This window comes from Amblyraja radiata, chromosome 4 (genome assembly GCF_010909765.2).
Source record: "Amblyraja radiata isolate CabotCenter1 chromosome 4, sAmbRad1.1.pri, whole genome shotgun sequence".
Taxonomy (NCBI): Eukaryota; Metazoa; Chordata; class Chondrichthyes; order Rajiformes; family Rajidae; genus Amblyraja; species Amblyraja radiata.
In genome coordinates this window covers 5,199,223-5,216,427 of record NC_045959.1, presented here as the reverse complement: position 1 = coordinate 5,216,427, position 17,205 = coordinate 5,199,223, and the positions used below count along the sequence as shown (strand labels likewise).

General features: G+C 44.3%; 1 protein-coding gene across 1 annotated transcript in view; it reads right to left on the bottom strand.

Annotated features, from left to right (window-relative positions):
* neto1 (neuropilin and tolloid like 1) overlaps window positions 1–17,205 on the bottom strand; it is a 264,701-nt gene that overhangs the window by 69,788 nt on the left and 177,708 nt on the right. The window contains exons 5-6 of the mRNA XM_033018870.1: window positions 10,220–10,261; window positions 9,981–10,108 (exon numbers count right to left, since the gene is read on the bottom strand). Coding sequence (XP_032874761.1) covers window positions 9,981–10,108; window positions 10,220–10,261 — 170 coding nt within the window. The remainder of the gene's footprint in view (window positions 1–9,980; window positions 10,109–10,219; window positions 10,262–17,205) is intronic.

Below are 17,205 nucleotides of genomic sequence, written 5' to 3'. Positions count from 1 at the left end.
CGGCAGAATTTGAAAGCCGGGAACAGCAGGTAAGGAGACTCTGCGTTCCTTCCACTTACCTTACAGGTGGAGACATGGACCAGATCCACGAATGCTGCGAAAAAGCTGGCGGGGGAGAACCGTGGAGTTGCGGGCAGCCAGCAGCCAGCAGCAGCACCAGCTAATCTCCCGAAATGGGAACAGCTGTGCCCGACTTCGCTCCCGCACCGGCCACGGCCGGGCGGTAGAGCGAAGCAAAAAACTAACAGAGTCGTTGACTTCGATGAGTCCGACTCTGAATAGCTGCGAGCGGCCAGTGCCCGTGAGCATTGGGGCCGGTTGGAGCGGCTTCAGGAGCAGCCGCGAGCGGCCAGTGCCCGTGCGCATTGGAGCCGGTTGGAGCGGCTGGGAGCGGGGAACAAGACCAGCCGCGACGGCCAGTGCCCGTGAGCATTGGAGCCGGTTGGAGCGGCTGCAGGAACTGGAGCAGGAGCGACTTCAGGAGCAGCCGCTAAGGCCAGTGCCCGTGAGCATTGGAGCCGGTTGGAGCGGCTGCAGGAACTGAAGCAGGAGCGACTTCAGGAGCAGCCGCGACGGCCAGTGCCCGTGAGCATTGGAGCCGGTTGGAGCGGCTGCAGGAACTGGAGCAGCCGCGAGTGGCCAGTGCCCGAGAACATTGGAGCCAGTTGGAGCGGCTGTTGGAGCAAATACTCCAAAGTGACAGGCTCCGGGAGATGGAGACTAGTCACAGTGGGCAGCTAGTAAGTCCTACAGCAGTACCTCTTGTAGGGCTGCACAGTGTTTCTCCCTCATCAGAGGGGAATACAGGGGGTCAATTCTGGGCTGACCCTGAAGAGGGGTGCAGAACATACCCCTAGTGCACATGGGGTGCAAGAAAACCTATTGGATATGGTGTCCCAGTTTATTCAACCCGACCAAACTGGCCAAAACCTGGAACCTAAAATAGCTGCAAGTATCGACTACTTGTCATTCAACCAGCTATAAGGACAGGCATTATTGGACACCACAGCAAGACACTTACCACCAGGGAACTGCAAAACACTGAATGTTCCCAGTGTCAACCAGTGTATTTGAAAACATGTCGGAGCCTCAATCAGAGCCAGGGACTTGAAACTACAGAAAGTTCTGAAAGTCCTAACAGCGGGAATTACGGTTTTCGCCCGCACAATAAACAAAAAAGACATGACACAAGATCACCAGGATGCACTGGCTTTATTTTGCAACTACCAATACGAGTAAACAGCATTAGGAAGAAGTGCCATCCAACCGGCTTTAGACCCTAATTTGCAGGCCTATGCAAACCTGGAACCTCCAAACCACCAATATTACTATTTGGAGGCAACTTATCAAAACAGGTAAAAGAACTTGACGAAGAGGGTAAAACCCTGGGGCTCATTAAAGCAACGTCTAAAAACTACTTTGGCCAGGAAAAAGCACCCCAGTCGGCCAAGACAAACTGGTGAAAGCTCAAAGGCCAGGAACACTCAACATCGGTCTTTTTAGCCCATGGCCCAGACCGGCCTTCCTGCGGAATGCGCTAACCCTCAACACCGACCCAACTACAGATCCAGACACCGGCGCCTCAACGTCCACGGATGATGCCGAAAAAGTAACAAACCTACCAATAGTAACCATGGAGGTAGGTGGGTCTGGTTCCTTATGAGGTTGGTGGGAGATTACAATTCTATCTGGATGCATGGAATAAATTAACTACCGACACTTATATTTTCAGAAGTATAGGGTTATACCATAGAATTTATACAAAAACATAATCCTCCAGATCTGCATGTACCGAACCGAATGTTCATGCTTACAGGCAAAGAAAAATCAAAAGCGCATGCTGAACTACAGTGGCCATATAAAAAAGGAGTAATGGAGGAAACCCAACACGAATCACAGGAATTCGAGTCCAAAATCTTTATCATAAACAAGATGGTGGTTGCCGCATCATCATAGATTTGACTAATTTGAATACTTTCGTACTATATATTCATTACTAGATGGAAACCTTTGTTACTGCTAAGCAATTGATTTCCTAGGTTACTACATGGCAAGCATCGTTTTAAAAGATGCTTACTATACAGTACCCATTAGAGGTGACCACAGATGTTATTTAACACAATGGATCATCTGGGGTTCACCCTTAACTCAGTTCACATGTCAGTGACTTTGCCGAAAGAAAAGGTTACAGCCTTAATGGAGGCTTGCAGCAAAATAATTGACATCACAAAACCATCCATCAGACTGGTAGCAAGAATAATTGGCATAATAGTGGCTGCGTTTCCAGCCACACAAATCGGACCTTTACATTATCAAAAATTACAGAGGGCTAAAATACGAGCACTCAAAAATTATGGTGGTCATTTTGACAGACCAATGAAGCTACCAACAGAGGCCATAATGGAACTAAAATGGTGGAAAGGTAACATTAGGCATTGTTCCAATCCAAACATTATCAGCTACCCGTCTATGGAACTACAAACTGATGCCAGTGCACTTGGATGGGGTGCTACCAATTCCATCTCCAGCTGTGGGGGAGATGGAATGCACAGGAGGCATCATTATTACAAACACTGTGCATAAACTACCTGGGAATGTTAAGTGCATTCCATGGCCTTAAGTCATATTTTCTGGGTTATATCACCAGCATGTTAGACTACAAATTGACAACACCACCGTGGTAGCAAATATCACCCATATGGGTGGAAACAAATCGTCATTATGTGACAATCTGGCCAACACAATTTGGCAATTGTGTATCCAGAGAGAGATATTTGGATATCAGCTACCTACTTACCAGGTAAACTAAATTTAGTGGCAGACACCAGGTCACGCAAATTCAATGAAAACACTGAATGGATGTTGGATAAAAATGTATTTGCTGAAATTACAGCATGGTATGGAACGCCAGATATCGACCTATTCGCATCCAGGCTCACACCAGCTATCGAATTATGTTCATGGGAACCAGAACCTGGGGCAGTGGCAACAGATGCATTTTTGCTGCATTGGGGGATTGTTTATTTATGCATTCCCTCCTTTCTGCCTCATCAGTCGGGTATTTAGGAATATACAGCAAGACTCCGCGTCTGGTATTTTGATAGTACCCGATTGGCCTACTCAACCATGGGTCCCGGCGATACTCGACATGGTATTAGAACCATGCATCACCATCCATCATAGACCTAATTTACTGGATCATCCCGCAACAAGGGGATGTTACCCATGTCATAATTATATAAACCTATTAATTTGTAGAGTTTGAAAGCACCTCTACTACACCTGGGACAGATGGACCGAACAGTGGATATTATTTCAGCGGCCCACAGACAGTCCACCAAAAAACAGTACTTGGTGTCATCAAGAAATGGGAAGTACTGTCACAACAATAAACATCACCCACAGATCTATGAACATCCCGTCTGTTCTGGAATTCCTGGCAAGCCTCCATTACGATGAGAGGCTCAGTCATAGTGCCATCAACTGCGCCAGAAGTGCTCTGTCAACATACCTGTGCCAAGGAACAAAGCGGCATTCTGTTGGGACACACCCTGGTAACCAAACTCATGAGGGGCATTTTTAATGTTAATCCCCCAAGAACCAGGTACTCCCAAATATGGGATGTGAGCATTGTACTGACCATGTTAAGAAACTGGTCTCCAGCTACAGCTCTGTCCCTACAGAAACTGACTATGAAAACAGTCATGCTGATGGCCTTGGTCACGGCACATAGGGTCCAGTCCCTACAGAAACTAAGGCTGGACAACATGACTATTTCATCTGGAAATTTAACTTTTCACATCAATGAATTAGTCAAACAAAACAGACAGGGGTCAGCAGGCCTAAAAACAGAATTCAGGGCCTACCCGACAGATGATCGTCTCTGTATTGTAACACACTTACTATTATATATGGAGTATACTAAGATCATCAGAGGGAAAGAATTGTCACTTTTAATCAGCTACAAACAGCCACTCAAAACAGTGACAGTCCAGACCATCTCTAGATGGCTAAAACAGGTCCTAATAAAGGCTGGAGTAGACACTAGCATTTTTAAATCTCACTCCACCAGGGCTGCAGCTACATCGGCAGCTATGAAGTTGGATGTTCCTATGGACCAAATCCTCAAGACAGCAGGATGGTCAACGGAGAAAACTTTCCAACGATTTTAAAACAAACCAGTCATTGAACCTGGAACATTTGCAGAAACAATTTTAAGTTCTGTAATATAATTTACCCCATAAATAGGGGCTATAATTTGGTGTTAATATATTTATCGTTGGGTTTTCAATATCGTATTGATGTCTAATGATGTTAACACTATTCTCCCCATAATCAAGGCAGATGTGATGCATGGACTCGTTTCCACGGCATGAAATCACAGAGCTTTAAAATCTTCACGTAGTCACTCACGTGACTCCGAAGTAAAATAGTAAGATTAAACGAGAATTTACCAGTTTGAAGTTTGATCGTTATTTTGTGAGGAGTAACGTTGAGGGATTACGTTCCCTCCGCTCCCACCCTTGATCATATACTCAACTGGTATCTCTTCTCTAATCTTACTATGTTTAGTCATTACAGTTATCTGTGATTTCACACCGCTGCTTTGAAGAATGACACGCATGCGTCCTGGCGGGGTTCTTCACGTAATCCCTCAACGTTACTCCTCACAAAATAACGATCAAACTTCAAACTGGTAAGTTCTCGTTTAATCTTACTGTTTATGTTCACACAGATGGTGGTAGGTAATATGGAATGAGGTGCCAGAGGCAGTAGTTAAGATAGGTACAATTACAAAATGTAAGTGACTTTCAGGTAGCTACATAGATAGGAAAGATTTAGATGGATGTGGAACAAATATTGACAAATGGGACTAGACTAGATGGAGTATCTATGTTAGTATGTGTGAGTTTTGTTGAGGACCTTTTTTTCCGTGCTTCATACTCTATGATAACACACAGAACAAACATTAAAAAGAAACATAAGTTTCATGCCATACTGCCAGCTTTTCTTTGCATATATTTCCTCATTTAGGATTCCCATGTAAAAGTTCTATCCTTGCTAGCCCATTTTGCTGGTGCCCAAATTAATTCGTATACTTGTGAGTTAGTAAGATTCAAAATTCCGCTGATATCAAAAGCAATACATTACAAAACTGCAAACTAATTATTTTTAAATTAAATAACCAGTAGATGGTTTAATTTTGCCTATGATGTTTATTTTGGAAACTTTTGAGAAGATGGGGCAGGAGACAGCAAAGATGAAAGAATATAGAATTATTGGATGGTTGCAGCTTGAACCAAAATGCGATAGGAGGGAGGAAACAGATAGTGGAGTTTTTTTAGTTTGATTCCTGCAGTCATCTCCAACTATGTTCCATTCAAGAACCATTGTTGCATCAATGATTTAGGTATCAGGATTTGAAAATTCATATAGGAGCTAAAGTAAATAAATCTGAAGATAACAGAAACTGGAAGGGTGTTTTTATTGGATGGTGGTTTCAGCAAAAATCTAGCGAATGGAATTCATTATGCTACATTTTTGGTAGTACAATCTATATATATATAACCAATCAGCAAAATCTGAGATTTCAGACTCTCAAAGAAAGAATGTTTTGAAGAATCATAAAATTGATACAGAGGCAATGAAATACTTTTGGAACGCGGATCGTTGTCAATACATAAGAAAATGCAGGCACCAAGTTGTACACTGAAATGTCTCATGCCAGGTAATGCAGAGAATCCACATATGATGGTATTGTTTGAGGGATTGTAGGAATAGTACTGTACTGAACACCAGAAGAACCTGTTGCTTTGAATGGTATGATCCCATGCAGACCATTTTTTAACAATGGCAACTCCTTCAATGAAATCATGCAGCTTCTGTGTAACTATAGCAGTAAAGCTTCAGGAATGGAGCTTGAACCCACACCCATGTAATTCAGACTGCTACATAACATGAAATAAGCACAAAACAATAAATAAAGTCAAAAGGAAAGATAATTAAATGTGTTTTAAACATGGGCGTATTATAAAGGTGAGCTGGATCAGGGAGGCAAAATGTTCAAAGACTTTGAAGATAAAAGGCCGTTGGAGATAAGGCAATTGCAGTCAAAGGAGATATGTTTTGGTCTTTTTCAGGGAAGTGCTGATGACTGCAGAATTTAATGGAAGAGGGACGGAAAAAACTGCACAAGAATCTGTCAGAAAAGTGGGGAGCTCAGTAGATCAGTTGAAATTGGGTTGAGGAACAGTTAGAGACCATGAACTTCGATGGTAATGCCCATCTAATAAATACTTCAGCCTCAACCTCTCTCTATTTATCAGTCCCATTTATTTCTGTCTATGTTTTCCTCTTTTGCAATCCGCACAGGATTTTAACTGCAGCTACATTCTTGCTCAGCTATTATCAAAATTCTCCTTCAGGTTCTATTTATCTTCAGAATTATTTTCTATACCGCCTGTTTTACACACAGGAACTGAAACAAGCATATTTCTAAATATTCGGCCCTCTAAGGTTGGTTGCTTTCCTTCCTTTTTTGAACTACCTCCCGAAAGATGTACTTCACATCTTCAACAAGTACATACATTCCATCTGGCTCTTGAATTTCCACTTCTGCACCACATTGCATCAATCATCAGATGTTCAACCACATATTAGTTAGTGACCTGAAACAAAGTGACTCCCTTTATCTTCATATTACTGCCTGACCCGCTACATTTTATTTTAAATGTGCGCCTTTTATTTCTGATTGGCACGGCCACTTTTCACCTTTCCTTTATGCATGATTTGTAACTCTTCCGAGCAGATATTGAATTAATCGAAATGATTAACTAATTAACTACAGATTAAGTGCACCACAAATAATCTGCATTAATTGGTTAGAAAGTGGTGTAAAAGCAATCCTAATTTATTGTGTCACCACTCGGAGGTCCAAACGTCAAAGTGAGTGTTAGTATAGGCAGAAAAGTAATTTCCTGAGCACCAAGACCTGCTCCCAGTCTCCTGCTTCAATTTTACTGACAACTCCACATATGTAATTAGTTTTGTTCTCCCGCAAAGCACAGAGCAGAATTGAAGAAATTCCCAGAGATTTTGACGCTTGCCAGAAAAATCACAGCATTTGGAGTTTCGATAATTTCAGGTAATGTAGAGAATACATTTTCATCGTTTGTCATCCGGAAGTGGCGGCGCTGGTGAAAGGTTGCGGCTCGCCTGCAGTCCGTTTGTTTTTACTTTTTGTGTTGTTTTTTTCGTTTTGTTTAGTTAAGTTTTTGGTTTTTAGGTTTGTGTTATGTGTGTGGGGGGGGGGGGGTGGGGGGTTGAAACAGGGCTTTCTGTCTCTCCCATCGGGGGAATGTGACTTTCTTGTTGTATCCCATTTCTCTGCCTCCGTCTGCGCTGAGGCCTAATGGCGGAGCTGGCGACCTCGAGGCTCCGGAGGCAGAGCCTGTCAGGACTCACCCTGGGCTCGCTCCCGTGAGGGCGGCCTGGCTCGAGGGTAACAGCGCTCCCGTGAGGGCGGCCTGGTGCGGGGCTGAGACGCTCCCATGAGGGCAGCCCGGCTCGAGGGTAACGGCGCTCCCGTGAGGCGGCCCAGCTCGAGGGTAACGGCGCTCCCGTGAGGGGCTGAGACACTCCCGTGATGGTGGTCTGGCTCGAGGGTGGAACGGTGCTCACGTGAGGGCGACCCGGCTCGGGGCTGGAACGGTGCTCCGGTGGCTGAGACGGCGTTCTGGCGGCGGCGGCCTGAGTCCGGGGTTCGGCCGCGGGCCAGTGGACGACATCGTCAACAGCTGTGTCCGCTGGAGTGGAGGGCGGCAGCTTTAACCACCCCGGGCCGCGGTGTTTGAACCGGCCCGTTCGCGGAGCTCGGTGAGCCGCGGGATTGATTTACCATCGCCCGGTGGGGTATCGCCTCAGCGCAGAGGGAGAAGAGGAGGGAAGAGACTGCAGCCCTAAGATTTTTGCCTCCATCACAGTGAGCAGGTGCTTCAGGTATCCGGAAGTGGCGGCGCTGTTAACAGCTGCGGCTCGCCTGCAGTTCGTCTGTCTTTACTTTTTTCTGTTGTTTTTTTTGTCTTGTTTTGGTTACGTTTTAGTTTGTTGGGTTGTGTTAGAGGGGGGTGAAACATGTTCTCTGTCTCTTCCTTCGGGGGAATGCGACTTTTTCGTGTCGTATCCCCCTTCTCTGCCTCTGTCTGTGCTGAGGCCTAATGGCGGAGCTGGCGGCCTCCAACCTGGGACCGACCCCGAGGCTCCGGAGGCAGAGCCAGCCAGGACCTACCAACGAGAGGCTGGCCGTCTTTGGGGCTAAGGCAGTGGTGGCCCGACTTGCTGGTGCGGCGTTCTGGCTTTCGGCGGCGGCCTGGAGCTGATGCTGCGGGGCTCGGAGCTGAGACTGCGGGACCCGGAGCTGGGGCAGCGGCCTGGAGCTGGGGCGGCTGCCCGGAGCTGGGGCGGCGGCCCGGAGCGGAGACTGCGGGACCTGGAACGGCGACTGCGGGACCCGGAGCTGGGGCGGTGGCCCGGAGCTGGGGCAGCGGCCCGGAGCGGAGACTGTGGGACCCGGAGCTGGGGCGGCGGCCCGGAGCTGGGGGAGCGGCCCGGAGCGGAGACTGCGGGACCCGGAGCTGGGGCGGCGGCCCGGAGCGGAGACTGCGGGACCCAGAGCTGGGGCGGCGGCCCGGAACGGAGACTGTGGGACCCGGAGCTGGGGCAGCGGCCCGGAGCGGAGACTGCAGGACCCGGAGCTGGTGCGGCGGCCCGGAGCAGAGACTGCGGGACCCAGAGCTGGGGCAGCGGCCCGGAACGGAGACTGTGGGACCCGGAGCTGGGGCGGCGGCCCGGAGCGGAGACTGCGGGACCTGGAGCTGGGGCGGCGGCCCGGAGCTGGGGCAGCTGCCCGGAGCTGATGCTGTGGCGGGCCGTCTCAGAGCGGAGACGGCGTTCCGGCATTCGGCGGCGGCGACATCACCACGGAGGTCCACTGGACTGGAGGGCGGCATCTCCGGCCTGGATCGATCGCCTCAGCGCAGAGGGAGAACAAGGAGGGAAGAGACGGAGACTAAGACTTTGCCTCCATCACAGTGAGGATGTGCTTGGTGAACTCACTGTGGTGGATGTTTAATTTGTCTTTATTGTATGTTTTGTTATTATTGATTCTGTGTATGACTGCAGGCAACATAATTTCGTTCAGACCGAAAGGTCTGAATGACAATAAAGGATCTATCTATCTATCTATTGGTGGACTCACTGTGGTGGATGTTAATTTGTGTTTACTGTCTGTTCTGTTGTTTATTATTGTATGTATGGCTGCAGGTAACGACTTTTCGTTCAGACCATAAGGTCTGAATGACAAATAAAGGATCTAATCTAAAGTTCACGTAAAAATGAGATAAAAACTCCAGGTTTACACCATTTGATATATATCAATACTAAAGTAAGTGGAATATGATTTTTTACCATATTATCTCATTCATACCTACAGACATTGTAATCTTCTAACAGCTGCAACTTCCTCTTGCCCACCATTCATAAACATGATTGGATATTCATGTTTCATTTTCTCAACGCATTGTGAGCTTAGAAAACACATTTACTGATGGTTCGGATGAAAGTGTTAATCCCCATTGTACAAGACAGAATGTGTTAATACAAATACACAAACGTGTGGAACTTGATGTCTTGAAGCAAAATATTTTGGAAATAGTTTTTAAATATACGTTCTAAAGGTGATCTATTCAGATTATTTTGGAAGGTATTATTTTATAGTTTATTTCTATTGTTCAAGTTCCACAATCAAAAAATACCAAGTGAGAGTGATTTTAAATGTGGCATTGACCAGAAAATAAAGGATAGAATCAAGGAACAGAGATACTACAGTCAGGGGGATACTGTAACACTAAAACAAGAAGGATTACAGGCGGACATTTCCATCTAATACTTGTAAATATGCTTACTCCAGGCACAACACTGACCTTGGATTTTGGTGGTGCTCGAATAAACCATTTACAATCAACTGCCTCCGTGGGACTGGCCTTGCCTTCCTGTACGATTTGCTTTGATTCAATGATTCCCTCAGGTCCTCCCATTTCAAACTCACACACTGTGTTAAAGAAAGAAAAATCAAATGGGAAATCGCACGGCATAATCGGACTGATCAAAGACAGTCTTGTTCATGTAAATGACTCTCTGATATGTTTTCATCTCTACTAACCTGGTAATGGTTTCAGGGCACCAAGGTGTGCAAATTCGGGATCTTTAAAGACAAAAAGAAAGATGTTTTATCGCAATAATGCAACCAATGTTTGAATTGATATTAAATAAGCAAAATTCTGATGATCTACAGCCTTATAAAATGCCACACACTATGAAACCTCATGCAGACATTTTATATATTATTATTTTAAATTCAAATAATAAAATTGAAGGAACATCTTAAGAGAAAGGAAATATCAGGGAGAGAATGCCAAAAGATTAAAGATAAATTCCATTTATAATTTAAACATGAGGTAAAGAAAATATTATACACAATACCACAACTAATATGTTCTTCAGCTCCATGGTCAAATAAGAAGGCCGCTAATGCTGGAAAGTAAGCAGTTGAGTAAAATAACAATTTTAATTGTTTGTTGTAAAATAGAGTACTGTCGTGACTGATTGCTTTAACACTGGATTACCCATTCCACAAGCTGAATTATCACTGCAGCCTGATTTCAGTGATGTTACATATATCGATCACAGTTAACTGCAATATTTACCATTAAAATGAAGAATTCAGCTTAATTACAATCATTTTCATTCTTTACTCACTCAAACTGAATCAGCTAATAGTGTATAAATTACTGCTGTTCATAAATCCAACTAGGCCAGTTATTATTCAAGATTTTATTTTTCATGCAACCATACAGAAATATTAACATTTACAGCTAATGGAAAGTCGATAGACAATAGACAATAGGTGCAGGAGTAGCCCATTTGGCCCTTCGAGCCAGCACCGGCATTCAATGGGATCATGGCTGATCATCCCCAATCAGTACCCCATTCTTGCCTTCTCCCCATATCCCCTGACTCCGCTATTTTTAAGAACCCTATCTAGCTCTCTCTTGAAAGCATCCAGAGAACCTGCCTCCACCGCCCTCTGATGCAGAGAATTCCACAGGCTCACCACTCTCTGTGAGAAAAGGTGTTTCCTCGTCTCCGTTCTAAATGACTTACTTCTTATTCTTAAACTGTGGCCCCTGGTTCTGGACACCCCCAACATCGGGAACATGTTTCCTTCCTCTAGCGTGTTCAAGCCCTTAGCAATCTTATATGTTTCAATGAGATTCCCTTTCATCCTTCTAAACTCCAGAGTGTACAAGCCCAGCTGCTCCATTCTCTCAGCATATGACAGTCCCGCCATCCCAGGAATTAACCTTGTAAACCTACGCTGCACTCCCTCAATAGCAAGAATGCCCTTCCTCAAATTAGGGGACCAAAACTGCACACAATACTCCAGATGTGGTCGCACTAGGGCTCTGTACAACTGCAGAAGGACCTCTTTGGTCCTATATTCGATTCCTCTTGTTATAAAGACCAACATGCCATTCACTTTCTTCACTGCCTGCTGTGCCTGCATGCTTACTTTCATAGACTGATGTACAAGGACCCCCAGATCCCATTGTACTTCCCCTTTTCCCAACTTGACGCCATTTAGATAGTAATCTGCCTTCCTGTTTTTGCTACCAAAGTGGATAACCTCACATTTATTCGCATTAAACTTGCATATATATTTCAGTAAAGTATACATTTCAACATTTTGTTGGGGTTCATATGTCACTAAATATTTGCTAAGCATTTCCCCCATAAGACTTGTGCATATTGTTGTGCTGGGTAATTGTCTGTGAGATTGATGGTTTTGTTCCTTGCCAGGCAATTCCCTCACTTGTAGCTGAAGGTATGTGAGGAAACAGTGCACTTGTACTCTTGCATGAACTATCATAGGTTCAATTCCTTCAACAGGCTCAGTGTTTTGACTTACCAATTGTCTTAGCTTTCCTGAACAGTAGCAGAACAGGTCAAGATGATCACTTTGCATACTCTAATTAATTTGATGCAATAGATCTAAAGAACACACAATAAAAGCCTAGAAATTCAATAACACGGTGAATGTATTTTGTTTTAATGTGGTATCAAATTGAATTGAAGATAAACCTGGTCAACACTTCTGTGTGGACATAAAACACATATATCTTTTTGTACTTCCTTGTCTAGTCTCTTAGGTTGTGGATGTAACCACTAAAGCTAATCAGAGTGCAGTGGATATCTGATATTACAGAAGGAAAACTGGAGAATGAACACTTGACAGAGAAACAGAAAGGGCATTAACGAGAAAAGCTAACTTGATGGAAGAACTACAGCTCAGTTAAATGAATCTTAAAGGGATAATTTTTCATCTAAATGCTGTTATAGTTAGCCATGGAAAAAAGTAATCTTCTTTTTCTCTGATCCACTCATGGTATTGGAAAAGAATACCCAATCACTGAAGACTGTGTGAGTTTCCACCTCCCTTGCCATGGTATCTGAATAAAGATCAGAGGAGCAGTGTTCCAAACTTTGTTTCTGCTCCACCATTCCTAGCATTAGGTGAACTGAAGCTGCCCTACTTCTGAAAGAGATGATTCTCTATGCATCCTAATCCTTTGATGATTCTCTATGCGTCCTAACCCTTTGAAGACTATCTTATTAGGAGATCCCATAGGCAAGTTTGCAATATGGTACATGTCCTGTGCATAATCATACTAAAAGCCTGGGATAGACACAAAGTGCTGGAGTTTCGGGTCAGGACCCTTCTCATCCTGAAACGTCACGCATTCCTTCTCTCCAGAGATGCTGCCTGTCCCGCTGAGTTACTCCAGCACTTTGTGCATATCTTCAGATTAAACCAGCATCTGCAGTTCCTTCCTACACACACTAAAGGCCTGGGAACCTGGCCTTGTTTATCAAATGTATATGATGTTTACTTCTCCCTGCCCACAACCTGCAGACCTTTCAGAAATTGACCTAGCCCTGCAGTGCGGTTTTAACTCGTATCTCAATCTAAAATGTAATTTCCAGTTCTTTGTTTTTGCCATTGGCACAAATCAATAACATAGAAATCCTGCAGGTTAACCACTGTCAGCGTTAAATGGACTGGGCCATGAACGATGAAACCACTGCTTGCAATCACCCCATGCAAGCTCTGCAGCCACACTGCTCACAATAATCACGGGACTCGGTTCCACAATCATTTAATCAGAAAATAAAATTAAACATGATTTTGAAAAATTAAAGTATCAAATGGATTTCAAACACATTAAATTACTGTCAAAAGATTAACAATGCAGGTCCAACACCAATCTTCCAGCCCTTTTGGTTCCAGGGCCTTTCTGGATTGTCCGTTTTGCCCAACCAACAGAGGTCACGGTGTCCGAGGGGAAGTTAACGGTACTGGAACATTCGGCCTAGGTCGCCCAGGAGCCAAGAATGAGGAGTCCCAGTTCTCATATCTATGCCACATCTATGCCCAAGGTGAGGTGTTCCAAACCAGAATATCCGAGATGTCCTCATTTTTTAGAGAGCGGGGTATCCCTCTTCCATCATAGATTGGAACGCCAATTCTGGAGTACGGTGTAACATTTTGGTCGCCTAATTATAGGAAGGATGTCAACAAAATAGAGAGAGTACAGAGGAGATTTACTAGAATGTTGCCTGGGTTTCAGCAACTGAGTTACAGAGAAAGGTTGAACAAGTTAGGTCTTTATTCTTTGGAGCGCAGAAGGTTAAGGGGGGACTTGATAGAGGTCTTTAAAATGATGAGAGGGATAGACAGAGTTGACGTGGACAAGCTTTTCCCACTGAGAGTGGGGAAGATTCAAACAAGAGGACATGACTTGAGAATTAAGGGAAAGAAGTTTAGGGGTAACATGAGGGGTAACTTCTTTACTCAGAGAGTGGTAGCTGTGTGGAATGAGCTTCCAGTGGAAGTGGTGGAGGCAGGTTCGATTTTATCATTTAAAAATAAATTGGATAGGTATGTGGATGGGAGAAGAATGGAGGGTTATGGTCTGAGTGCAGGTAGATGGGACTAGGGGAGAATAAGTGTTTGGCACGGACTAGAAGGGCCGAGTTGGCCTGTTTCCATGCTGTAATTGTTATATGGTTATATATGGTTATATGAGGCCCTCACACGGGTCTCCTCGATATCTCGCAGCTTTGCGTGCGCTCATCCTACCCCCAGTTGCAACAGGGACAGAGTCCCCCTAGACCTCACCTTCCACCCCATCAGCCGTCACACACAGCAAATAATCCTCTGACATTTTCACCACCTTTAATGGGATTACACCACCAGCCACATCTTCCCAACTCCACACCTTTCCATTTTCCATAGATAGTGTTCACTCCGCAACTCCCTGGTTAATTCATCCCATCCCACCCAAACCACCCCCTCCCCGAGTACTTTCCCGGGCGAGATCAAGCGCTGACTTTGCGATCGTTACAATGAGCACCTTCACTCAGTCCGTCTGGACCTGCGTGATCGCCTGGTTGCTAAAAACCTTAACTCCCCCTCCCATTCCCATGCTGACCTTTCTGTCCTGGGCTTCCTCTACTGTCAGAGTGAGGCCAAATGCAAATTGAAGGAATGGTACCTCATATTTTGCGAGGGCAGCTCACAACCTAGCTGTATGAATATTGATTTCTCTAACTTCAAGTAATCCTTGCGATCCCTCTCTTTCTGTCCCTCCCCCACTCTAGTTCTCCGACTAGATTCATTGTCCTCGTGATTACGTTTACTATTTGCCTGTCTCCATGTCACCTTCCCCCCCGCCAACAATGAACCATTGTACCTTTCCTTGATCACCATTTGCAATGATCTGTCCCTTTCACACCTTACATGCCCTCTCCCCTGACTCTCAGTCCAAAGAAGGGTCTCAACCTGAAACATCACCCATTCTCTCCAAAGATGCTGCATGTCCCGCTGCGTTGCTCCAGCATTTTGTGTCTATCTTCTGGTAACTGAACTGTTTTACTAGCATTATTCAACAGTTTCATGTTATTCCTTAGCTGAACAAATTAACATGATGTCGCTAGTTATCAACTTGTCAACTTGTTTGGAATATTGTTTGCCCTTATTCCCCTGAATAGCAGTAAAAAGAGGATACATGTAAGTGTTGATTCAATAGAAGCTGAGAAATGCAGAATAGGTATAAGGGGACGGAGGGAAAAACATACGTATATAATGGCACCATACAAAAATAAAGCAGTAATTATGCAGCAAAAGAAAATATAAAACATTGTCATGACCACTAGAGAACAAATTTGTCTAAAGGCTGAAAATACCTGACCCTTTTGAGTTCTAAAATAAGTTGCTGTGATCTTTGAAAATCCAAGACTCCGAAAGTTGCAAATGTAAAATTCAAAGAGAAAGAGAGGAAAGTGAGGAAGGGAGTCAGAAAGAGGGGACATTTTAAACAGCTAGATATCTGATATGGAGACAGTCATATAGCATGGACACAAGCCATTCTATCCAACTTGCCCATGACGAACAAGATGCCCCATCTACACCAGTCCCACCTGTCTTCATTTGACCCAGATCCCTTTAAACCTTTCTTATCCATGTACCTGTCCAAATATATTTTAAATGTTGTTATGGTATCTGCCTCAACTACCTCCACTGGGAGCTTGTTCCATATACCCATATTTGGAAAAAAAATGTCCCTAATAAATCTTTCATCTCTTCACCTCAACCCCTATGTTTTCTGGTCTTGATCCCTCTAGGTAAAAGATTCACCCTATCTATTCCCCTCATGGCTCTATAAGATGACCCCTCACCCTCCTGTGCTATAAGGAATTAAGCCCCTGTCCCACTTACTTGTCCTTGGCAGGCTAATTACGCGACCTCGTCGTCGCGTTGAGGCGCGACGGTCCCGCGAGAGTCGCGCGCGTCATCATGCGCCCGCACAGTCATCTGGAGCGCGTGATGTCATTTGAAGATGGACACAAAATGCAGGAGTAACTCAGCGGGACCGGCAGCATCTCTGGAGAGAAGCAATGGATGATGTTTCGGGTCGAGACTCTTCTTCAGTCTGAAAGAAGGATCTCGACCCGAAGCGTCACCCATTCCTTCGCTCCAGATAAGCTGCCTGTCCCGCTGAGTTACTCCAGCATTTTGTGTCTACAATCTGTTATCAGGGATCCATTATTAAGGAGGTATCAACAAAGTTATTATCAAACTATCAAACTACAATATAATTGGGCGGTTTAGAAAAGGAAGTGTATTTAAATTTCCAACGAGCATTCAATAAGTTGTAAATTAAAAAGTTACCTCACAAATAAATGGCTTTTGTCACTGGAAATATTTTATTAACATACACAAGGGGTCATTTTCTGCCCAAGCTTCAATGATAATAATCAATCCTTTACAGCTACTGGATCTAATGTTGAAATACATAAAAGCACTGCATTTGCTGCAACAATTCAAGCAAAAGGCTCACCACAATTTTCTCAAGGGCATCTCAGCAACAAGTGTAATGATAAATGTTGGGTCTTTCTGATAATGCCCATGTCCCCAACGTGAATTTAAATACTTGGTTTCATACCAACCTTGCTTGTAATAAATACAAGATTGCAGTATTTGTGTAGCTGTACAAAAATAGCAAAGGTTACTTCATTCAAACAAGGATGAAACAAAATAAAATGTATAATGTGTCAAAAACTGACCTTATATTCATTACAATATGAAATCCTATATTGATGTCATTCACTCATGCAAGCACATGCATGCATACAGCGTGTTATATATTAACAGCTACACTTCAATAGCATTTCGGTAGTTATATTTCAAAGGGTGAATGGCAATGATTGCCAAAACATATTCGTCAAAATTGGGCTCCATTTCTGGAGATTTAAGGGTCTGTGTTTTGGCGACTGTGAAGGTGTTCGAGAGAATCACGTTCTTTGTTTGTACCAACAGCATACTCTCAGGACATTCCCAGTGTGTCATATCCTATTAATTACTTTGCTTTGTGGACAGAAGCTGTGATTAATTTTATACTCAGAATTTTCTGTACAGGCTGCAAATGTTGTTTTGACCAGTTGGAAATGACGTAACTGGCTAGTTTCTGGCATTGTGCAATGAAAGTCAAACTACTGGGCAGGTCTTAATTGTCAGCTTAAAGGCCT